This window comes from Vanellus vanellus, assembly GCF_965231255.1.
Source record: "Vanellus vanellus genome assembly, chromosome: 12".
Lineage (NCBI taxonomy): Eukaryota > Metazoa > Chordata > Aves > Charadriiformes > Charadriidae > Vanellus > Vanellus vanellus.
The window spans coordinates 13,461,092-13,487,314 of NC_138917.1; the positions used below are offsets into that span (position 1 = coordinate 13,461,092).

Genomic DNA, 26,223 nt, shown 5'->3' on the forward strand with positions numbered 1-26,223 from the left:
GCGGCAGCAAGCTGCACCCCGCTTTAATCGAGCGGGAGATGAGAGCAGCGGGACCCGGTGCCCAGTTAATGATGCACGGCTGCTCCGCTGGCGCTTCGTTAGCCTCTCACCCCTTCGCTGCAGCAACGGGCCAGGCAGCCTTACCCTAACACCCTTACACACGGGGTATTTCCCTGCTCATCTCTGGGGGAAGACACATGGATAATTAATTTTCCGTGTATTTTATCTGAGTTGTGATCCTGCTCCCAAGGAGGGCAGGGAGTCCTGAAGCCTGTTGGTACACTTCAAAAGGGAAGAGGGGGCAGGCAATCTAAAACAACACAATCTGTTAAATAAGGACGCAAAAGGGACCTTTGATCGCTCTGTGGGTCAGTTCCTGATGGGGTTTCTTGCACGGGCAGTGGTCTCTATGACTGTCCCAGGCTGCAATATTAACGGATGTTTCTTTAAGAAAATACATAGCATTTGCAGTAAAATATAGAGGATATGCCATAGTATTTTCGATTATTAACCTAAATAGCCATGTAAAATGAGTATAGCATATTGGCACTGATTTCTTCCGTACTGAGGCTCCTTTGTGAAATTAGTTAATTAGTTCTCCCCCCCCCCTCCACAAACATCGCTTGAATAAATTTGTGGTTAGCACAAGTATGAAGAATTTTGCTTTTCTTGGCTATTTTTTTCTCTCTTCCCCTCTTTTCAAAGGAAACTTCACCCATCTATTGGGATAGCACTGTTCGCTTTGGATAAAGATGACTAGCTAAAGAAGTAACATTAGCAAAAATATATTTTGTGTAGCAAAAAACCTGCCCGTACTTTCTCTGAAAGTAACAGTCCATCACAGCATAAGGTGAATAAACAGATTCTGCAGGCTGTTATAAGCTTGTTAATTTTTTAATAAATTAGCCACAAAAAAAGTGTTAATTAACTAGTAAAAATGTTTAGGGATTCTTTGAGAAAAAATCATAAGCACTGGAAAAGTGTATACTTAGCGATATGTAAAAAATACAGGTTTTTAACTCAATTTCTGAGACTTTTACAACAAAGTGCAGAGAAAGACAGGTGAAATTACGTTCTGACTACACAGACTGAATAAGCCCAATGGGAACCTCTGTATATAGTTATCAGTGGCACTGAAATCTGCTTAGGAAAGCAACAAGCCTTTTGTTCTGTTGACAACAGTTATTACAATTAATTCATTTTGTGATTGGTATTTGCACTGAGTGACAAGGTGTTATTTTACCTCGGTAAAAGTTAAAATGGTAATACCTACATGCGAAATAACACTGAGTTTGCTATCACTCACTCAATAAAAGAAAAGCCTTTCTTCAGAAATGCCTGCTCAGCCACCACTCCTGCAAACCCGAAGCATTAGCATCAGCCTTCTCCCCCTCCTCTTTCCCCAGACTTTTTTTTTTTTTCTCTTCTAAAAGTTTCTTCGGGGGTAAAAAAGAAACAACAAAAAAAAAAGTTGTCTACTTTCTGCTGAAAGACAGAACAAAACGTAAGCGAACACAGCAAAAGGCCTCCCAACACTCAGCTGCAACCCGGGGTGAGATGCCCGCTGTAGACACAGGCTACCTGCCCAGGGGTGGCATGGCCGAGGGCAGGACACAGAGTCCTCCGGGCTGAGTCCCACCAGCCGGACCGCAGCAGGGGCTGGCACAGGCAGGGAGCGGTGCCTGGGGCCGACAGGCCGACAGCATCCCCTTTACCGGGGTAGGAGAGAGGCAAGCCCGACCAGGAGCGCGGCGCCTGGATGCTCTCCACACCATGCTGCCGCGGGAGCCATAAGGAGAGTCCTTCATCCCCGAGGCCGCAGTGCTCCGTGCTGGTGGGACACTGTCTGCCCACCCCCAGCGCGGCACACGACAGCGGACTCGCTGCGGTCCTGCTCGTTGCAGGGACGTAGGAGGCACAGAGCCCTGAGCGGTCCCCGGTGGGAGGAGGAAGGTCTCCTGCGGCTGGAGGCAGGGCAAGGTGCCACGCCGACGCCAGTGCCGTGTCAGCCATGGAGCTCAAGGCAACAGCTCCGAGTTACAGGGCTTTGGGGCTTCTTCAGGTGCTGCTGAGCCCGGCCCATCTCACGGGCCACGGGGAAAGACCCACGCAGAGGCTGAGGGACCCTCAAACCTGTGGAGCCGCACCGTGCCACCAGGGGAGATGAGGCCCACCAAACTGCTGGGTCCAGACCCAGCACAGCCACCCCTGGATCCGGCCCCTCTCTATGAAATATCCGTACACGTCTGCGTGCGGAGGGCGCCCCTCAGATGGCCGGCCGGTGGACCCTCGGAAGCCCATTTTTTAGCACAAGAAAGTCAAAACAAGGAGCGAGGAGCGTTAGATGATATGAATTTTACCTTTTGTAGCAGGACCCAGCAAACCAAGGAAAGTTTGCAGCGCTGGCAAACGGCAAATAACCCATTAGCTATGGATAGTTCAGCACGTCTCTACTTTTATTATAAGTTAGACTCGCTAAACCATTGACTTAACAGAGAATCATTATAAATCCCCATTTTGAATTTTTTTATTAGCAGTATTTATCACCTTCTCAAAATCAATCCTATATTTTTAAATTAAAACAAATGACTACTTGTACTGCAATCAATATTCGTACATTTCCCTTTTTTAAAAGGAGAAAAAATGGAATACAAAGAAATGTCCTTCTTTGGCTGCATCAATCCAATTTCAATATAATTCAATATTTAATAAATATAATCCTCCGTGTCTGTGCAGGGAAACATCATAAAAAATGCAAAAGGTTTCCTGGTCTCCAATAACTTGCATGAAACAAAGTGTTTCCTTATTCCTTCCATAAATACTGCAGCCCTACACTACTGGGTTTTGCTTCCTGCGTATTAGAAGGAGTTTGCTCTGATTATGTATAAGAAGGGAGGTTTACATATTTCATGATTAAAAATCCAAAATGCTACCTACCATCTCCCGAAAAACTACCATCTCTATCTCTTTGTATTTCTTTGGCTTGTTGTTTTTGAAAGGGCAAAGAAGACAAACCTTATATAATACCTAATTTGTACATCTGTGGTTTCCCTCTGACTTGTGTAGGCACCATATGTTTTTAATTATCATAATAGCCTTAAAGAACCTGTTCAGTGGGAAACACATATGATCCTTTTATTACTGGTTTGTAATTTAAACAGTTTTAACAGAAAAGGTCTGGCTATAAGGGACCGAGAGGCACAAAGGTCTAAAAACCCTGTTATTGACCTCTGAAAGCATGAGTTCAGATCCCACCCACCGAGGTGGGACCCGGCTCTCCCGCCTCTGACAGAGGTAATCGGTCGCATGTGAAACGGCTCTTCGGGACCTTAAAAGACATAATCTCCAATCTCAAATGACTCGACGTTTCAGTCAGCGGCTGACACAATGAAACCGGGGTCTATAAACATTATCGCGCACCCGATCTGCACTTTCTTCTCCCTGGCAAAAGCTTGCGGAGCGAGGATGCCGCAGGAGAAGCCCTGCGAACGCCAGAAGCTCAGAATTTCAGCAATTCTCATTAGTTGTTGCCCTTTCAAATTCCTGGTTTTGTCCTTTATGCAAATGCGGGACTGGTGAGCACGCCAGTCTCCCAGCCACGGGAAACAGTCAGATATTCGGAGGTAGGAATTAAATTTAACAAGTTCAATTCACTCCTGATTCTGGACATCTAAACACATAATCAGTCTGATAATGTTATTAATTATCATTCAAGCGACAACCTTTGACACTGGCATGCTCCCACAACCTCCCTACTCCAATAACTCAAACAGAAAATCGTTGGCATGAAAACCCACAGTCTTATGAACAGAAATTGCAAATAAGCAGGCGCTGAACATACAACTGGGAGCGAGCAAAATCCCCCTTTTCAGAGAGAAAGCAGAGGCTCACACAATAGCTCAGTCACTTCACCCAAAATGAAATTCTGCACAACTTCGTCCCAAAACAGATAATTTACACCCCAAACAAAGAGCTGTGGGGAGAAGAGGGTGGGGAAGGGAGCCTAGCTAAAATTACACTAAGGCTGGAAGTCGTTACGGCTCCATCTCGGGAGATGGATGGTGTCCTCATTAGAACGAAGCTTTATTTAGACGGACGGACAGAATCCTTATTAGAACATTAGGCTGAAAAGTTTAAATGTCACGAAATACAAAATTAAGATTTTGCAAATAAATGCTGACTTGGAGGAAAAAACTTTGAGCTCTCTGCACGGATCCCACTGGAGACGCTTAGGAAAAATGAAATCACTCCGGAATTGCAGTCTCCCGTGCCAGTCTCACCCTTCAAGGGGATTCCTGGAAAACTCCATTTCACAAAAACCAGAGGAGATCCCTTTTCTTGGGCAAAGTGGTTTCCACTCGTGATCCGATGCTATATCGGCTCTGTCCCTGGCAGCACGCTGAGCCTGGAGGGAAGGGAGGACTCGGGAGTCACCTGTTTCTGGGGGGAGCCCACCCAGAGGAGGACACGCCGATGTTGGAAACCCATTTCCAGCTGCACGGACCCTGCTCCCGGGGCGAGCGAGTGAGGGGTACCTCACATAAGGAACCTCAAGAGGGAGAGGGATGCGGTGCCCCGGAGACTGCGAACGAGCCATTCCCTGCCCTTCCCTGTCTCTCTCCCCATCCCCAGGCCCTCTGCTTTCTCCAGGGAAACTCAGGTATTTTGCAGTGATGGAAAGACAGCTTAATTATCTTGCATACAAAAAAAAAGACGGTCATTGTTTTCCGTTTTACCTGAAAGCTAACGGATCTTGGGATACCAGACGTGGATGCTCAAAATCCCCTCTGGAGCCTTTCTGGTGATTTGTCGTCTCTTGGTGGCCTTTGGTGCACACTGGTCGCTGCCGAGGTAATATGTGAGCTATTGCACACTAAAAGCAGATTTTTGAGAGAGGCAGTGCGTGCACACCCCCATACACCCGCTCCCACCCAGACGCCCTCCACCCCCTCATCCTGCACCTTGCTCGCAGGTCCTGCTCCAAAGCGCAGCGACCTGAGGAGGAACTTCTCATCTCAGAGGCTTCGGTGGCTTTGGTGGAAAAAGCAGGGCAGGTTTTGCTCCTGAGAGGCACAGCACTGCAGAGCTCTGCGTGGCGCGGTCCTTGTCCTCTCATTGCAGGCTGACGGGAAAGGCCTACGGCTGCTGCTGTCCCCCGTGCTTTGCTGAGACAGACCCAGGCAGCTGGAGGGATGGACGTGCCCATGGAGGCAGCCGTCTCCACTGGCCTCACCAGAGCTCCCTATTCTTCCTGGACGCAGCAATTCTCCCGTGGCAAAGGGTCACCCACCTGCACGTCCCCTTTGTCAGGGTCTAGGCCTCTACATTGGACTTTCTACTCGGGCCAGAAGGGGATGCTTATGGAAATAGAGTTTCTGCTGGGATTAAACAAATTTAAAAAAAAAAAATATTGCATTTGATCCTCTAAATAACTAAAGATTTTTCTCTTTGTTTTTTTTTTTTTTTTTTTCTGGGCTTTTTTTCCCCCAGTATGAATCCAGTGAAAATCTAGTTTTCCCTTCCCGCAGCTTCACCCACAAAATCATCAGGATGAAGATTTCTGATGAAACAGAAGTGCTCAGTGTTTAACTTGCAGCAGGGGAAGATGGCCGGGAACACCACGCGTCGCAATCGCACAAGCAGAGGATGATCACTCGGCAGGCAAGCCCTCCTCTCGCACAGACATGTTTGTGTACCTCTCACACCACCCTCTACGCAACTGACTCTGGCAGCCGACAGCAAAGGAGGGAGCACCGGCATACCCCCACCAGAAGGTATCTCCTTGCCTTTGGAAAGACACACAGGATCGTCCATGTGTTGAATTCACGTCCACCACCACCAAGTAAAGTCAGCCTAGGGACCCTTCATGCTATAGGTCTCGAGGAAAGTGCTTCCACCTCGTCCTCTTCTTCTCCCATACACGTACAAACACAATTCTACCTTAAGAGAAATCCCAGTTCTGGGCCCGAGAAAACTTTCTTTTTCTATTTAAGGATCCTCCTTTCACGGTAAGGATCCTCCAAATTTCCAAAAAGTGGATAACAACAATACCACTGTGATCCCATCTGTACACAGCAATGGCACTGTAATGCATAGAGCATAAAACACCAAATTCCCACAGACAGCATCTGTCTTACTACAAACAATGGACCATTATCTTGTAAATAATTCTGATTAAGCTGCAGCATTTTCCCCAAACAAACAGTAGGGGAGCAGAGGGTGAGGATTTTTCTAGTGGGAGTGCCGGTTTTCTCCTTCCCCAGCACTGACACTCAGTTTTTTATTCAACTGATTGGCCCCCTCCCCTCCCCGCTCTGTCCCCCATGGCTTGGTTTTCATCTTCTGACCTTATCCAGCTGTCAATCATTTTGGCAACTAAAGAGGGAGCCGTCATGTTAATGGGATTCCCACCTCTATCCTTTGGGAAAGCTTTTCTGGTTTGGTGGCTGGTTTGTTGTTTGTTTTTTTTTTTTTTCTTTTTCACCCCAACGTACAGTGAATACACCCGTAAAACGTCCCTTTACTACGCAGTTCTTGTGTTCGGGGATGGAAAAATCAGCCGCACCGCTGGGTGCGCCTTGGTGCCGGTCAGAGTTTGGGGATGTCTGGTTGTGCCGGGGACGCGTCTCGGTGTGCCTGGCACCTGGGTGAGCCCGGCCCGGGAGCGGGCTTCGCCGGGGAAAAGCTGCCGCCCTCTTCAAACCCTCAGCGGGGAGAGCAGAGCCCTCAGCTGCCCTCGGTGAGGAGCGGGGCTGGGGGCTCGCCGGGCCCTGCCAGCCGGCTACCGGCACCCGCAGGAGCGCTCCTCCGCGCTCCAACCGGCAGGCTAAACCGGCAACAGGTTTACCAGGAAGATTTGAAAGGATTTAAAAGAAAACCAAGCGCGCGGACCGGGACAGGGTCAGCTGTGCAAAGGGCCGAGTGAAACAGGACTCAGTCAGGACTAACGCGGTCCTTTCTCCTCAGGTTCACAAACTGATCTATGTGGCAGCTGTGAACTGAGGAGAGCCCCCGAGAAATCCTGAATTTTGTCTTTAACCTCTTCGTTTCAGTGCACAAACCTTTTCTTACATGTCTCTCTTGATAAATGTCACATCTCTATACCGCTGAAGTGTTGGTTTTCCTTCCCTGTATCCTCTTAACTTGCCTTGTTATGCATGTGAGTTGTTCAGGATCAAACGCACTTCCTGGCTTGAATAAAAAAAAAATCAGTAAGTAAAGCAACAAGGACTAATCTAGGACGGTCATGTTGAAAAGCAGGCAATAAAAATTTTAACTTACAAGTAGAGAACTGAAGTCACTGCCATTCAATTAAAAACCACACAACAGCCAGTTCAGCCACCAGATCAGCAAGCGTGCGCAGGAACACCGGGGCCTGCCGAGCGCCGCGGAGACCGAACACTGACCATCACACTGACACTGGAAAGGAGGGGACAAACGGTGGCAGACAGCGTGGCCCTGACAAGGCCCTGCTCGTGCGGGCACAGGGCAGGAGGACCCGCGGGCTGGCGGCGGGCGAGGGGCCGAGGAACCCACCAGACACGATGCCGAGCCATCGCCTGCCTCGGGTCCCCGGCGCTGCAACCCGGCTGGGGCTGGCGGGCTGCGGCGATGGTGAAAAACCGTCGGCTCAACCCGGCCGGCACTCCAAAGAGCCCTCAGGTCACAATTCACGGGTTTGGTGGAAAGACATTACGGGCAAACTATGGCGAAGCTCCCGCCGCTGCATAGAGCCCGCGGGCGCCGGCGGGGGCTGCGGCTGAAGGCAGGTTTCATCTCGGGGCCGGCCGCCCCGCGGCGCTCAGGAGGGCGGGCTCGCCCGCCCGGCGGCGATACGGAAGGGGTGCACCCGCCCAACGCGTATTTTCAATGCGTGTTTATTTTCGTCAATGAATTTTTACGGCTTACTGGAGTTGTATCAGAGACGGAGGCATTTATAGACTGAGGACTCATATAATGTTCTTCGTCTTCAAAGTGCTTTACAAACATTAATTAATTCATTTGTCCTCACAGCATTCTTACCGGGGAGATAAGTACTATTATTTTCCATTTCACAATGGAGAATCCGAAGTGGAAAACTTATTTTTTTCCCGTGGTCAGGGAGCGAATCGCAGGTAGACCTGCCGGAGGAGCGGGGGGCTGCCAGCTTCCGAACGTGAGCCCCCCTCCCCAAATCCTATTGAAAAGACTCGTGTTCTGCCAGACTCAAGGCACATATAGGGATACGCCTTGGGTTTTTCCTTCAGTAAGAGATAATTAAGGAACAATTCCCTCTCTGATCCCCAGCATGGCATGCTATTTTCTACCCCACTGTTGCTCCGCGAGCTGAACAATGGCTGTTCTATGCAGGGAACGGCGCTACAGACGCCCCGGATCAGAGGAGATCGGCTTAAAGAAACTTGCTGGCCCGCGTCTCGCTCCGCGGACAATGGGGCGGGCGAGGCGGCTCGGGTGCAAATGCCCGACGCGGGGGCGGCCGCAGGAACACCTGCTTGGAAATGGCAACGCTCCGGGCAGGGGCATCTGTGGGCTGAAGTCGCTCGCATCCCGCATCCCTATCCAGACGTTTCACGTGGTACGAAAACTGCTGTGGTTTCCCGTGTTGGGTCTCAGTCCTCAGTGTATCCCTTTGAGAGCCGGGCGGGAGGGATGCGCAGCGCTCCTAGCTCACCTCGGTGGTGCTGCCGGGAATAAACCTCTTTCCCGTCCGCCCCTCGCCAGCAAACACGCGGCTGCTTCCAACGGCAGTAGCAGTTACTGCCAGCTTGAAAGGCTCGCTTCAACGCATCCCCAAAAATAAAATTGTGACCGGGTCTTCTAAGGGAGCATTCAGTTCGGAGGACTTAATACTGGGGATGACAAGCTGGGAAAAAAAAATCCTAATTTTATAATTTCTGAGAAAGACACGTTTCACCTGTTATAATGCTCGTTAGTGAAGACCTTACCCACTCTGGGTTTTTTTCCCCACTAATTCATGTTTTGACAATAATAAAAATGCACAACCCCCCAAACCTTCTAGGTAATTTCCTAGCTCGGAAAACATTACATCTATTACCAAAATAAACTGCCAAGTTATGCCATGGCATATTGCAGAAGACGTGACCACGAAATGCTGGGGAAAGGCCCGTACCTAGATGTTGCTTCGGAACAACCAGAACAATTGTTTAGTGAGCAATGTTTTTTGCATATGACTCATCAACCCTTGAAAACAGGATTTCTTATATAATACAAGTGCTGACACAGCCTTCACTTGCGTGGTGTGACTGCAGCTGTATAATTACAACTTTAGATTTGATGTTATGGACCTTAGGTTACGCCATTCAGACAAATGCTCCATTGTATTACAGAGATATTTTTTCCTTAGTCATATTGCCCACAGGACAATAAGGACTATATTCACAGCTCACTGCATAGAAGTTTAGGCATGTAACAGCCAGCGGTATTACACAAGATGAGATTATACCCTATGGGGGTTAAATGGATTCATAATTGCCACTTTTTCTTGTCTTTTTTTTTTTTTTTTTTTCTTTGCTCCTAGTTGATACTTTTTTGGAAGTGCTCTCCAAATAAAAGGAAGAACAATCTCACACTGAGTCTGGATAAATGTTACAGTTTTCTCACAAATGCTGTATTATTTCTAGCCCTTCCAAAATAATATAATTGTCCTACTGCTGAACTACAGATTTTTCTCAGTATGACACAGAACACTAAAATGTCAGGTCCTGACTCATGGTGTTTTGGTGGAATAAATAAAAAGTACCAATATGCTATTCAAAACTGACAGCATTAATGAAGATGTGACACCGGGAGCCCCAGTCATGTCTCCCTTCGGCTTCCATTGTGCACCCTCCAACACGCCACCTCCTATGGGTCCCATCCTGGAGATACTTACCATAGACCTGAGTGACACTACTGGGACTGATGCGACTGGTTGCTCGTTTTCCTATGCGTGCTCTATCTCAGGTGAACGCTACGCGGGTCTGAGGAGGGAGGCTAGTCTCAGGGCGCTTATCGCAGGGTCTTCCCATGGGAAACAAAAAGGAGAGTTCAGTGCCATCTGCAGTACTGAAGACTGTGACGTAAACTAGGCAAGACTAACCAAGAGCGATGGCTCGCGGGCTGTGTGCTCCTGGTGCTTCTCCACTGGGGTAGACGTTGCACACCCCTTACTCGCTAGGGCTCTGTTTCCAGCTGCGGGACTGGACCCAAATACGTAACTCGCCCTGGCCAAGCACCCAGGCACTAATTCTTGCACACTTAATCCATCCCACATTACTCACTTTTAAGCCAGTGGCCTCCAAAAAGTTTCTGCTGGATCGTAACAGTGACAGAGGAGAAGCAGGTCCCACATTCCCAAGATATTTTCTGTGACAGAGGAAACAAGACTGGTGCCCCCCCCTATGCCCGCCTAACCATACACGGCATCCTTCTAACGACAAACCACTCCTCCCTTAGAAGACTGCGTTTGTAATAAACACCCTTTCAAGGCCACCACGCAGCTTTGCAGAGTTTGCCTCTCAGAGCGTCAAACAACTGTGCGTTGCAGGAGTGGTCTTTGGTCTACCAAAAGGTACACCAGTTTCTCAGAGAGTTTTCTTGAATGAATTAACAAAATGACTCAAAACTGCACTAATGGTTAACAGCTTTTTTTTTATTAGCAACACTGAGATAAGTTATTGAAGCATTTTAGTATTGTTTTACATTCCATTCAGAAGTGACCTAACTTGTAACTCCATATACATTTAAAGATATAGTTTGACACTTATTCAGAAAGCAACAATTATTAAAACTTACATACCTTCATTACCAGGAAACCTTAATATATTTTCTAATTACTTCCAACAATACTCTATTCCAAAGCACATGATAACCCACTAGAAGTTTACACATTTCACTTCAATCACAGGTTTTAAATTGTGGTTGTCAGAGTGCTGTTCGTTGAATTTTACTGTCTTTCTTGGTTAATATTGGAAAACCTGGCACAATATATTAAGCTAGAAATATTGCTTAAAGAATATGAAAAAAGATAACTACAGTATTTTTTCCTGCTAAAGCATTACAAAATACAGGACCATTAAAAACTCAAATAGAAATGACAATAAATAACCTTAAAAATGTTAAGAGAATTTTCACTCATACTAAAGTCCATTCCCTAAGCTTGCCAAACACATAAATAACAGAACATATTCAGGACCTCTATTTTTGTACTATTATGATGGTTTGTTATATACTGTGGATGTGTCGTGTATACATATATTAATGCTTACACTTAAGTTATATATCTTTTTCTTTGCTGAAACAATTAATAAGCCTCAGGTAATTATTTATCCCTGGTACTACAGGTATCTAGATAGGTGGGAGCAAACCTCAGAAATCCCAGATACGCTATACGGTGCATAACAAGATCACCTCCGCAGAAAGATAGCCTAAGTTCCTTAGATTACAAAGATGAATTTGGTTATTTATTTCTGAAAGCCTGTAACATAAAATTGCAGTTGCTGTCAAATTAATTGTTTAAAATTGGCCTCATAATAGGTATTAATCGTACACTTAGTTCTGACTTACAAGGATGTCTAAATTGTTCGTGTTTATGAGTAGTTGTAGGAAATACTATACCTCAGACACAAGAATATATATTCCTGGACCAAAACACAAACCAGAGCATTGTCTCGTTTTGGAAAGACCTGGAAACGCCCCTGTGCCTCTGCCTAATCCTAAAATATAATTTAAATTTGACCTGGATATGAGAAAACCAGTAAGGATATATTGTTTGGGAGCTGAAACTTAGAGTAAAATCATACAGCTCTAAGCTTACATCGTTATTTTGTCTCTGCAAAGAAAAGAAAAGCCTTTCTGTGCTGGGGATTTGCCTTGGTGCGGCTGGCCACTCATGTCTGACATCAAGGCACATACCAAGGCCGCCTTCCGCAAACACAATCCCCCTTTCAGACCTGGTGCTGGGAGGCACTGAACGCCTCCAGTTTCACCGGCACTAGAAGGTACTCAGCACTTGGCTGGATCGGATATGTCAGGGGTTAATTTCCAGAAACACAACTGGAATGGGAATGTTACACTGGAATACGAAAACCGGTAAGAAACAAAAGTTTTCGACAGTAAACAAAGGGGTGATGCCCGGCTTATCACCTGACCGATTTCGGATACAGCAAAATACAATCAAACAAAATTACACGAATACAGCGATGAAATTTGAAGTCAAATAGACGCAGGACCTGATTCTGCAATCCTTAGTCATGTAAGTGGTCCCACTCATGGAGAATGAGGGAGGCAAGACTGGGTCCTTAGCTTCTGCTTAGGAAGTCAATGTTGATTCAGACAGTATCTTTTCTAGCCAAAAATATGCAGCAAAAGGAAAGTAACATAAACAAGGCTAAATGTCAACAGTGTTTGCAGACTTACAGACACCATCCATTTGTTTGTACTGAAACGACTAGCGAACCATTTGGCAAATACAATGCTATTCACAGACCGGCCCTTTTATCCAGCAGCACAAACTTGACTGGATCACTGGCATTCCCAGTTAATTAGACAAAGGAAGCAAGCCATATGAGTTTGGTTTGATACTGCCGTGCAAATGGCACTGCGGCATCCAGAAGCGCGGCTGGAACCCCGGCGGGGGCCGAGGCGCTGCTCTCCCCTTCAGCAGGACGGTCCGCACGCTAAAAGCAGGCCTCGGACCTCCTAACTGCAACTAAAGGAACCTCTTCAAAATCACCACAACGGGGTAAAGCAAAGTCTGCAGTGAAACTTCCATATCATTTCATTCGTCCTTGAAGGAAAAGAATACTCGGGTTAATCCTTCAACTGCAGAGCAGGACAAAACGCCGAGTTACTTAAGGGCAGGACAGGCTCCTTTCAACGGGCAGGAGCACTGCAATCTGCTGCAGCAGCAGGACCTCCCGTTGCCCCGTCGCTGCCCTACAGCTCGGCTATATCAGGCCTTTTGCTCCTGTTTAATACGGATTTCATCATTTCAAAGGGCTGCAATAAGGATTCGAGTGAAGCCACCACAAACAATTAAACATCTTTTTTTTTTTTTTTTTTTTTTTTGGTATTTTCCGTGTTGGTGGTAGTTCTGAAGGGGTTAGCATTATAATCTTTTTGGTTTTGACACCTGTGGCAATAAGCAATTTACAACAACTAAATTCACTATTTAAACATTGGGGTAGCGCACTATAATTATGTGACAACAAAGCTGTAATAATCTGCCACAATCGATCTTCCCCTTGCCCAGCCCTCTTGTCTGTGCTGCAGTTCCGCATTTGGAAGGTATTTCAGAAAGTTACAATGCTGAACATGTTAATAATTCCAGGCGATGCCGAACGCTTTCCGCTCCGCAGGAAACGGGAAGCGCTCAGCCGGTTGCAGGACCAGAACGCCAAGGCTGGTACCACACAGCAGAAGGGCCCTGCCCCGCTCCCACACAGCGGAAGAAGAAGTGGTAATGGGGCGGAGCCTACGCAGGAGGAAACAGCGCTAATTGCGGAGGAAAGCAAGCATGAGTGGAAGCAAATTAGATTTAAAGAGGCAACATGGAACTAATACTTTTGGACACCATTAAGTGTGGGTTCGATAGCACTAACCCATTAAGCAACCAGCTAACGCCCAGGACTACCTCCGGCCAATGGTTCTGTAGCCCACCGACTCCTCTCCGAAAGCCTAAGCACTTCCCAAGCAGAAAATGCAATAGGGAAACGTTACCGTCTCAGAAACAAAGCAGAAAAACTTGGAGGGGAGGAGAGAGAGAAAGGAAAGGGTCTTGTCATAAATAGATGCTGTGCAAATCACATGTAAATTAATGACTTGGAACAGGAGGTAGAACATCATTGTGATCCAACTACACGTATATGGGAAGACAAGCAGAGAAAGAGAAGGGCGTAAAGGGAAAGGAGAACGGATCTTGAAAACTGAAATACGAAGTAGGTCTAGAATGTCCCAGCATAACTTCTGGAATAAGCAAGGGCTGGGAAAGCAGGGTACATGGATGCTCAAGGCAGCTACCAAGCCAGGGAGCCATTGCCCTGGGCTTCCCGCTCCACGCTGGGCTACTGGCTGCCACGCAGTAAGGAAAGGCATGTCTTCTTCTTAGGAACTGCGTGGTAGCAAAGATTAACAAGATGGCTCCAAGCTATAGTTGCTCGAGACTCCAAAACTCAGTACAGGTCAAGAGTAACTCTAAATTCATCAACAGTATTTTTTTCTTTCTTTCTGTTATTTCCTATTCTGCTATATATGTAAAAAAGAAATATTACAAAAATTTGTGATTTTTTCTCAGCAGCATTTTGACACGGAAATCCCTGTATTATGCAGTAATTGTGGTTCTTTCCTAATTGAGCCTTTCATCCCTACAGCCTGAAGCATGACTGAAGCATAAATGAACTATGTGTACATCATCAACCTCTCTCATTCCGAATATAGGGAAACTGAGGACTGCTTCCCCATATGCGGTGACTTTCCAAAACAACGATGTGAGTTGGTGGCATTCTTCTCTAGAAATTAAACTCTTTTTGAGCCAAGATTTGTGCTTAAAAACTGAGCCATGATCTCTAGGTAAAATCTGCCAACTAAAAATGATCCACATGGATCACTGAAAATCCCAGCTTGTTTTTATGCAGCCAGAAATTTAACTCAATTAGCGTGGCCAATCACAGATGCAATCTCAGCTAACTGAAGCTGAGATATTTTATTTCAATTTTATTTCCACTGTATTCTGACCGCGGAAAGAGCACCGCGCCTCGCTGTCTTCATTGCGCAAGGACTGTATCAAGTGTATCAGTGTTCTCTCTTGAGATGTCAACAACCCACACATCACTGGCCGTAAAAAGAAAGGCAAACGCACAGAGGTTCCCAAAATACAAAGGAACACAAGAATCGTGCCCTGGAATCGGGTGCTGGAGGTGGGTCTCGAGTTTTCTAATCTCTCAGGCAGCAGGAGAGACAAAGGGAACCATGACTGAGGTCATGGGCTTTGTGCAAGAGGGAAAGAAGGCTAAGAAATGAACAGGGTGCTCCTGATGGCTAATCTGCAAGCACAGAAACATCAGGTGAGATTCCCCACACTAGCGCGCACAGATGGAGTGCGATTCCACAGTATAAAATGTCACTGAGAAAATGAAAACTCCCCCAAAACACTACTTCCAAGTGGGCGGTGTCCAAGCCAACCAATTAAAAAAAGAACTACCGACACGGGGCTTGTTCATACTTATCCGCTTTTGCTGTGAGAAATTGAGAAAAGTGAAATAACACATTAAAAGAGTCAACCTTAATACTTGTATTCTGCAAACACTCAATAGAAGGTCAGTAAAGAATTTTAAAAAGCTATTTTTGGAGGGGGGAGAAAGGAGGACTCACACTGCATTTTCCATTAAAAAATAGCTTAAAAAGTAGAACAGACAAGCTTCTGTTGTTTTTTTTTCCTTCATACTTCAAGTCAAATCCATTATCACTGGGCAGAGCTTGTGAAAGGGATATGGTCTTTAAAATCATATAAACTCAAGCCATTATAAAATGTCTGTTGAATTGATTGGAAGATGAAACAAAAAACTAATGGAAGTAATATGACCTCATTTCAATAATAATGTTAAGAGGGTTTTTTTTGTTGTTGTTTTAAAAATCTTATGTCTGGGAAGAAATCTAAAGATACTCTGTACAAAGCAACTGATCTTAGTTTTCCAATTTTTTTACTTGTTTGTTTAGAGAGTCATTTCCCTGCTGGTTTTTTTTAACTGCTTGATTGTACTCCACAAATAGAAAAAAAAAAAAAAAAAATCCAAGTAGGATTTTACTGGCTGCAAATTAAATCAACTATCAACTATTGTCAAAATTTCAGTAATGTAATTGCTGATTTTGAAGAATCTGGAAATATTTCCACCTCTCTGAGTCGGTTCCTAGTGCTTTGAGACACAGAAGTTTACAAGTAAGGCCACGCGGATACTTGGGCTCATGAGTCAGCTTAAGTAATGACAATATAGTGAAGCCAAAATGCTCTAAGAATACAAGCGAGATAAACTTCGTGATGAGAAATCACACTTTTTTTATCAGACCAACTAATAAACTTGGAAAACCAGAGAGGGGCCTGGAGAAGGGGTTATGGCTTTAAGCACATATCCTATCCCAGTGAAGTCAAACAAAGCTCCCACTAACCTTAAGTCAACCAGAGTAACCACGCTTAAGTGTTTGCAGATTTAGGCTTTCATTTTAAATTGTCAGGCTTTATAACTGTTGATCACATTTTCTTTTCTTTTTTTAACTTGAATGCATTTTATTATGCATGTTCAGCTCTGACAATGAGTTTCTGATTAGTTTGAAGGTTAAGCGAAACGAGCGTTACTGAAGTTTTTGTGCCCTTTGCTGAATCTGCTTTTTAAAGCGATACTGTTTTTCAAAGGATTTACACTCTAAAATCTCTTTCAAACAAGAACTATGATGACAAAAATAGGAGATAAAATGAAGAAATCTTCATTCTCATTTGTTCAAAATAGATTTAACTTTCAAATTTGTCAAATATGATGTGCGTGACATAAGAAAGTAAAACTGCAGTTTTGTAAATCGGAGACTAGTAAGGGTAAAAGGTTGTTTTGTTTGTTTGGTGTGTCGTTGTTTTTTTTAATTACCTAGAGGCATATTCTCAATTAGGCAAATCACAATTTGCACAACCGCTAGTTGGAATAGTGAAAACGGTCAAGGGAAAGTACTGTATGGGTGCCATTGAAACAAACAAACAAACAAAGAAACAAACGATTAAAAAAAAGGGGAGGGAAAGAAAAGAAAAAAGGCTTTTCACCACAGGTAGACGCATTCCGTGCACTTGGCCTTTGATGTCATTAGTGTTGTGGTAATTGAACACCCCCCAATTTAAAGAAAGGAAAAAAAAAAAAAAAAAAAAAGAAAGCTAGAGAAAGCAAGGTTTGCTTGGCAAAGCATCCAGTGTTTTTCTTGGGTTCTTACTTGTATCAAAATACTGAAAAGTTTGCAAGTTACCATGTAAATTTTTTAAAACTTTTTCCTCCTTTGAGTATGCTGAAGCAGTATCCCCTTCAGCTGCCACTAGCACAGATAGTCTCTATTGCTGCTACTCTAGTTTAAAAAGCAAGCTCTTTCTGAAGTCCTGTGTAAGTATATGCATGCAGCACTGCTGATTTCAATGGAGTAGACCACATATACGACTAGAATTTGGCCCACGGGGTTTAACATTTTAAAAAATGTATTACTAACAAACATGACTAAGTATATTCAAAGAGCAGCTTCATGATTCTGCACGAGTGTTTTCTGAAATGGTCTAAAAGAAGGTCTAAAACTTACCACACAAGTCAGGTCTCTTGATACATCCACTAGTTGCTGTGCTACTTGCAAGTCCATTAAAGGCTGCTAAGCCATCAGAGCTGTAAGCTCTTAGGACTGACAACATGTTCATCTGCTTCTCCAGGACCTGTGGACCCTGAACTTGGTCGGGTTTCATCACTCCTTGTGCAGTTTCATGGGAGGAGAGAAGATTCTGACTGTGCCACTGCTTTTCTGATGCTTGGGGCAGTGGTGATACGAGCCCTTGTGTTGGTTGTGGGGTGACCGCGCTTGGTATATTGTCGCCTCCTTCACTGCTTTCTTTAGTTAGGGCAGACAACTGCTTATTCATAATATCTGGTTCTGCGTCAATGTCCTCATCTTCAATGTTTTCTTCCTTGGAAGATTCCATATCCTCAGATGAAGCTATGTCAGAAAGGTCATCGGTAGCACTTTTATTTACAGAGTCAGAGAGCAGAATATTTGGGTCATCTTCGGATTGTGTTTTTATTTCGGATTCATTACTGGTGCAAGAGTTTTGTGTTCCCGTGCCAATAACACCAGGATAAACACCAAACTGCTTATAGAAGTCTGTTGTAAAATTACAAAAAGTGGATTCCATGTGGCTGGGCCAGGCAGTGCTCTTTTGCTCTCCCAGGGTCTCTTTATTTTGTCCTTGGGTCATTTTCTCAGAAGCTGACTCCAGCTGGCTCAGCATGTTTGAAACTACTGCCTCCTTGCTGGACTGCACAGAGGAGGGGAGCAAGCTCACTTTGTTAACCGAGGCCGAAGCTTCTCTAGATTGGTCTTTGTTGTTCCCTATGACGTTGTCTTTACGTTTAGCCTTGCCCAAGTGGTTGGCCTGGAGGTGCAGAGCCATTAGTTCCATAGATGAAGTTGTAAAGGAACAAAACAAGCAGCCGTGCCAAGCAATGTTGTCTTGCACAGTAACAGATGAGCCTGGGAGGGAGGCTGCGTCTGGCCTTACGGACAAGTCAAGAGGTTCGTATTGTGACTTTTCTGTTTTTCGCTGTGAGGACTTGCTATTTATCTTTTCCTCGCTGCCATCTGAGCCCAGAGCTTTCGCTGAAAGTGGATCTGAGAGCGCTTTATCCTTCATTTCTTTTTCTTTCTTCAAAGAACTTAGGACAAAGCTGTCCATGAAAGCTTGCAAAGACCCTTGAAAGTTCACGCCGTTCCCAACCATGTTCTGGTACGCACGGCCAAGTTCAGAAAAGTGTGTTCCTTTGGAAGATATGTCTGAACCCTTCATATTTTCCGAAGATACTTCAGATGACATGCCAGCTGCTTGCCCTTGCTGATCTCCAGAAGACAGCATTCCTGACGTCCACTGCTGCGAGACCATGCCACTTCGGAAATCGATACCAGGAAGCCCCTTGAAGGCTCCTCTCAGTATATCTGGTCTAATAAACACCGAATTTTTACTTGATGTCTCATCTTTGTGTTCTTGACTTGCAGACTGGCCAGAGAGTGGTCCTGCTCCATTCTGTCGCTCCCGATGGTGCCGTTCCAAGTGGTATTTGAGGGATGCAGACTGAGTACCGGCGTAATCGCAATGAGGACACTTGTAGGGCTTCTCACCTACAGGTATGGAGGAAGAGAAAAATATAAAGAAAGAGACTTAACTGTACTTTGGTGTACGGATGAGTGAAGAAAAAAAAAATCAACATTAGCTGCTTGAAAACAAGAAAATCTTAGAGCTAATAATTCATTTTTAAAAAAGAAATGCCTTTAATTGAAGACACATTCATAAACCGAATATTTCTAAAATGGGTTTCCAGAATGTGGGGCTATTCAGGAATGACATGGTATCTACACACAATTAGCCATCTTTTTCTTAATCTAACATGTAGAAAACTGTTGTAGAATTAAAAGCTATGATTATGAAAATGAAGCATAACAATTTCAACCACAGTAATCATTAAAAGTACAAGTTTAAAAAAAGAGAGACAAAGAATGTAACAAATGGATGGTTGCAATATTTTGTGTATACAATTGCTCTAAAATTTGTTTAAATTATACACATGGAAACCATTTTTAAACCTAAAAATTTTATGGCACTGTTACGCAAGACTGAAATGAATGATTTAAGTCTCGCTCTGCAGTAAATCATGGATATAATTAGCAAATGGCATACTGCACAAGTAATTTATCATTATTTGGAGGGCACCATTCCAGAAGGATTCAAAGATCTGCAGACCTACTGCATTGTTTCTAAATAAAGAACTATAAATACAGATTCTATAAAATATTAATATCATTACGCTACATTAGGATTGCAGCATGTAAGAACATATAGTTAAAATAAAAAGTAGTCAATAAAATAAAAAAGGAATCGAGTGATACAAAAGTACAAAATATATTTAGTTTCTGTATTTGAAATTAGCATTATCTACCGGGTTTTGCAGTCCTTTAAATTTGTACTAACGGCATTTCTAATGCTCAAGTACTAAAACATGTAATTTACCTACCTTAACCGCTTTTCTAGGATTAGCTTGAACAGAGTTTTAAACATATAAGATGACTTTCATGAATTAAATATTAAATATTTTAATCTAAACTTCTGTTGTTCTTTCTATACTTTAAAGGAGGTAGAAGATATTGCACATATAATAAATATTCGCATACAATCATAAAGACACATCCAAAAAGAACGTACATCTAAGCAAATGTACATCTAAATTTTTGCAGAGCACTTGTTAGCAATGCAGAGTTCCTTTTAAAGGAAGAAGTATGGAAATCCTCACTAAAAGTGACAGGAATCTGAAAGACCTGTGAGTTGTCAATATCGGCAACTATCTCTATGAGGGAGCTCAACAAGAAGAAGGAGAAAGTGTTTGCTCTACGTAGCTTTTTTTCCTAAGCGATCCAGAAGACAAAGGCGAGCCTTCTCCAAATGCTATAATGGCAATATTTGTTTTAAAAACTTCCTCCACAGTAAAAACGCGAGATAATATTACCTAGTCCACCAAACCAGCTGGAAAGTCACCTGTTTCCAAATAACCTGAAAATCTGCTTACGACAAATCTGAAAGGCTTTCCAACTTCTGTTCTTTAAGCTACAGGCTCAACTGCGAGGCTGGTAAATACTTGGGACGCTGCTCCTCTCACTGAGCGCAGGAATTTACTAATGAGGTGCAACACCAGGACACTCCAACGGCCCCCCAGCCCCGCGCGAGCAGCTTACTGACCAGGAACGGTGGTTGGGTACGTGCCGCAGTTCAGTCGGGGCTACAGTAAATGACGAGCAGTGGAAATTCTAAATCCATAATGTAATCCTAAAGCTAAACGGGGAGACATGGGAGCTTTACATCAACCACATTAATCGACCTTTTTAGAGGAGAAAAGTGCAGCGCCTCAAACAAGAGGTGTTCGGCAGAGGAAGAGGTAGTAATTAGCACGGTTCATGCTTTAGGCCTGGGTCCACACAGCTTAACAGAAGAAATCAGATTTAAACATTTCCCTGCAACTTCTGAGTCTTCCACAATCACCTAATTAAGTTCTGGTGCTCCACCAACAAGAAGTAGGGGCTGCGTTGCAGGGGGAGCTGCGCAAAAGCAAACAGCTCCTACTGACCTGCGAGAGTCCCTGAACTGAGACGGATCCCGTCTGTCCAGGCTCCCCTGGGCTCAGGTGGGAGTCTGAGCCCTCACCCACACCCATGGCAAGCGTTTCAGGGTAGGGACAAGGGGACGGAAGACACTGGCTGGCTCTTTGCTTGCGTTTCTGCAGGGCTCTTCGGGAGCGCGCAAACTGCGACCGCTGTGCTGCCAGCCAGAACGCGGACAAATATTCACGTTGGTTTTACACCATGTACATCCTGCAATATTTTTGAGCCGTGTTCTGTTATTCTGATGTTTGTCCCACCAGTTCCTATCACCAGTCACTACTGACCTCTGGCACAGCCTCTGGTACTTCAAGCGTTGCCTAAGAAGCAACAAGACCGGTGAAAAACAAGTACCAGACTTTATGAGGTTAAATGCTCTCACTTTTGAGTTTTCACTCCTCTTAATTGAAAAGCTCTTCCTCAGCATCCCCTATGCCTTTACGGAAATCTTTAACACAATTATATTGAGCACTTCCTTTTATTCTAATGATAGTTCAGTGTGTGTTTGCATTGCACATCAAGTGACACCATTAAAGAGTGTGTCCCAGCACTGCAGGCGCTATGTCAGCCGTTGGATAACTGCTTCTGCAGGGAGGAGAAGTTTGCCCTAAAGGCTGCACTGAGGCTGCTGAAAACACACAGGAGATGTTCCAAGCAATACCTATATGTAGAAATGGGCATGAGAGAGTTAAAATACTCAAACTAGAGGAAATACTAGTGATATTTGGTACTTCTAAATTACCTTCAGTCTAAAGCACTGGGCACGACAACATACTCTTACTCTTGCTTTCAGCAGAGGAGATCTGGACACAGCTCACCACCAACGCCGTAAGCGTTGGATGGAAAGGAGACGCTGACTGAGACAGCGTGATAAAAAGTTCCAATCTCTCCTGGCCTCGGTACGCTGCCTCTGTGCTGCTCCCACCTCTCGCATGGCTAGAAATGAGATCTAAAGCTGAAGGTCTGAAATTGGACTCAACGTGTAGCAACACACTGTGCCACCTTCACAATCGGGCCTGGCCAAATAACATTGTTCAAAGGCAACTATTCAAAACCTCTCTCTTCTCTTTTAGATCCAAATATTGGCAGCGATTTCTTTACTTCAAAGCCCTCTTAAACTGCTGCTATTTCAAGGGCAGGAATTGGGAGAAGGGAGTAGGATGGAGTAAATCATCTTTGAATCTTTTAAATTTAGTGTGTCTGTATTTCCTAAATCCAGTGATTGTGCAGGTATTTAGATGCTATTTCACCCATTCAAATTAACAACCAGCTATGCCCTGTGCAGGTCCCTGTACAAACGACAAAACAGAGTTATGAGCTGCCATAGGAAAAAGCCCAACCTAACCTCCACCAAACTAACCAAAACCAAGCCAGTTTCAATGGAAAACCCAAAGGGCCCCTTATTTCCAGGACTTGGTCAGCAACTGCAATAGCATACGTCCAGAGAATACTACAGGGACAAGAGAGGTAGGCTATGATTCTTGTCAGAAGACAACCTGTTTGCATCTCATGCTTTGAGGAAGGGTTTCAGAGAATTCATCCTACTGCAATGACTACCCTGGTAACACTGCCACGAGCAGCGCCTGGATGAGTTATTTAACACTTAATATCAGTTCACATAAATTAACATTGCCATGTAGGAGTGAGGGAACGTGACTTTTTCAAAATAATTCTCTGCATTTCATCAATCCAACAGTAATTTTTTATGGTTCACAAAAGCAATGACCATCCTGATCTTGCTAATTCTCTGGCCCTGTTTGCATCCCTGCAAACCTTTTCACAATGGAGTAGAAAGTGAGAATATTCCGGTGTGTACAAAACAAAACGAAAAAATCTTATAGAGTATAACTTATCTGGGCAATATAATCACAGTTCTGATCTATCTACCGGCCTGCTTTACAAGATCCAAGACATCTCAGAAGAACTATTTTATATTGGGATACAGTAACACAATAAAAATCCAATGCTGCTTATAAAATCTGCCCAAAAGCTTGGTAGATAACTGGAAACAGATATATTGCCCGGTAGAAACAGGTCTATTTGTATAGTAGGTTGTATACACAATGCAGATGTGTAACCTGTGGAAGCTATCAGAACGCAATCCGATCATACTACTCATAGGAATTATCTGCTACGGGCTGTGCAAGGAGACCACAACCAGATTATAAATAGATTTACAGATTTTAAGGCCAGAAGGGACAATTGTCATCATGTAGTCTGATCTGCTGTACAACGCAGGCCACAGACCCTCACGTGATAATTCCTGCATCAAATTTTAACTTCAATTTGGAACAGAACTCACCTGTTTTAGTTTAAACATACTCTGTTTCAACCACAGCAGTGACAAAGAATCCAACATGTCCCTAGGTAAACTGTTTGACCGGTTAAGTATTTCCACTGCTCAAAACGTGTGCCTTATTTCTAGCTTGAATTTATCCAGAGTCTGTTTCCTGCTACTGAACATTGCTATGTTTTTCCCTATTAGATTAAACAGATTTTTTTCATAAAAAATTCTATTGTGTAAGGAAGGTACTTGCGGATGGCAAAACTGGTCACCTCTTCACCTTCTCTCACTCTCACTCACTTCCCAATTTTTCGACGTCCTTTTAAATTACGGGCACTCACTAAAGCTTTGATGAAATTTCAACTTGATATTTATCTTATGCAGTCCAGGACTGTGTTTACATCCATAGCTATAGCAATCAACTCACAGCTCATATTCTGTTGCTTCTCTACCATAGTCCTAGTCCCAGTCATCAACGCCTCTAGTATTTGTTCCTTTACATTTTGCTGATTTAAAATTCATATTGTTGAAAAGAGCCCACTTGACTAAGTGACTAATCAGTGCCTCCCCATGATTTTTAGCATCTTGCCATTTTTGTGCCATTGGTAAATTTTATCAACAGTGATTTTATATGCTCTTCCAAATAATGATGAAATAGCAAATAGATGGAGCTGAAAGCAGTGGCACCATCAGTTTATGTGCCACTTCATCTCTGTATACTGTTTTTTTTGGGCAGGGGGGGATTGTCACGCAGAACAAGCTACTTTCACAAGCCTTGAGAGAAAGCGAGAAACTTGATAAAACTTACTGTCATAAGACAAAATTGAATTAACTATGCTACCAATTCTTAATTAGTTAACAAATTCATTCTGCAATTTCACCCAAAACTTATGTCAGGGTAGTCCATTTATAATTTCAAAGTCTTAATATTCCTTTTTTTTTTTTTTTTTTTTTTTTGGAAATACCAGAATAGCCGGAGCTTTTTTACTACTACGAGTGCTCTGGAACTTGCTCCGTGTTCCAAGACTTGTTTTTTTTAAATGAACTTTAATGATTTGGAGAGCTCTTCAGCCAGGGTTCTTAAGACTTTATCTATAAGTTATCCAGTCTCATTCACTCTAAAAAATACTAAAATGTAGTGGGCTACAGCGTAACAGCCTCATTACTTAATGGCAGAACTGTATCATTGGAAAATACTTATAAAACCATCATGCTTCTTTCCGAGAACAGAACAGAAGTCTTCTAGAGCATGGATTTTATCAATTCTTGTCCAGTATTAGCAAGATACCGATTGTTAAACCCGCCAGATCTACAGAATTCTGCTACCCTGTCCTCCCTAACCCTAACAGCCACATGCGTATTTTTACTATGACTTCGTTTCCCTCATCAAATCTTCTTAAATACCTATTTATACTTAGCGCTGTGGGCTTCTGTATTCATTTTTTCATCCTTAACGTGCAGATTGTTAGAACTCTGCCCTGCCCCCTGCGCTCCCCTTGCCCACTGGCTGCCCCCTCTCCTGGAGCAAGGTTCCTGACGGCGTCGCTCCTCGCAGCGCCGCCCCCCCCGGGAGAGCCAGGGGCTGCGCAGCAGCGCGAGAACCCCAACGCCTAGCGCTCCGGCAGCCACTCGCGGGGTTTTGATAATCACTCGGGGACCACATGGGTTGCGATTCGGTCCTCCGCGTTTCGCAACGGGCTGTAGGTTTCCTCCACGCCAAGCAAATGAAATCAAACACCTTATAATTCCAGAGAAGACGGCTTAACGAAAACATTGAAAACAGTTTCCAGCATTTCTTATTTTACCATTGAAACAGTTATTGATAACCTATTTTATCCATTGTGCAGTAGATATTTTAGAAATGAATTGCTGTATGGTTTAATTAGTTCATTATTATGCCTATTCTTACACGGTAATTTCTTTTATCATTCTAATCATTCACTTCACACTTTTTAAACCAAATGGAATCTCAAAGGTTCTGTAGGATTATTTTTGGATCCTGCACATGTTTCACCACACAATTAATCTGTTTGTCAGAAATACTAGTTAACTTCTTCTCCTGACTACTTTCCTTTACTAGTGATTTTTCTCTACTGTAGAAGATGAAACTACCCCTACCCCGTCAAAGGGTAGGATTTTGATGCTTTTGACGCAGTTTATTAAAGATTTTTCAATCGCGCACTAGGCATTACAATGAAATATTTTAATTTTTATAAAGTTTCATAATTGAATATTTCCCTTTATTTATAGCTCATCTGCAATATTTATTTAGTCTTTTTACATGTCTTTACTTAGTTAAAATGCAGAGAGATAAATACGGTTGTTACTTTGCAGGGAAGATTCAGTACATTAATATAAACTGTACACTAATTCCCCCAAAGCATATATATATGTTGCAAACCTGAAGACTTTTTACACAGCTGCTTATTGCTAAACAGTGCCTTGTCCAGAAGGGGACAATCTGTGTCTCTAATTGCTGTCACTGAAGCTGAGATTCATTATGTGACTTTCCCATTAAAATGTGAGCATTAATTTGTATAATGAAATATCACCCACTGCAGTGTTCATTAGCCATGCCCTACTGTATACTGCACATTGTTAGCTACCTAGAAACTGTAGTTAATTTCACTAATGGATATTTCCCTACTTAGTGTTTGGTAGGAAATTTATACTGTAACATTACCTCTTAAACTTTTAAGGAAATTTAAATTCAATCAATTATTTTCAACAAAAGTTTGGGATGTCATTAAGACAGGAGAAAAGGCATGCTGCACAACGTTAAGGATGGGAAATCTGGAGAAATCTAGAGAAATGAAAAGTCCTTTTAGTTCATCTTAGAAATGTAAGAATAAAGGATGTTCAATACCAAAATTGTCTCCTCTTGGAGCACACATACCCATTTTCCTTAATTATTCATATTGCTCATCCCACTACAAGCGCCTTCAGAGAATGGCAACAGGCGGTCTTTTTTTAGGAAGAAAATGTGAATTGAATTCATTTAAAACAGCACCATT

The 26,223-nt window shown here is 43.7% G+C and overlaps 1 protein-coding gene across 1 annotated transcript in view; it reads right to left on the reverse strand.

Annotated features, from left to right (window-relative positions):
- The window catches only part of ZNF536 (zinc finger protein 536), a gene marked incomplete at its 3' end in the record, with an annotated part of 187,265 nt that overhangs the window by 103,723 nt on the left and 57,319 nt on the right, over positions 1-26,223 (reverse strand). The window contains exon 3 of the mRNA XM_082489395.1: positions 17,320-18,900. Within this exon, the coding sequence (XP_082345521.1) occupies positions 17,320-18,900 (1,581 nt within the window). The remainder of the gene's footprint in view (positions 1-17,319; positions 18,901-26,223) is intronic.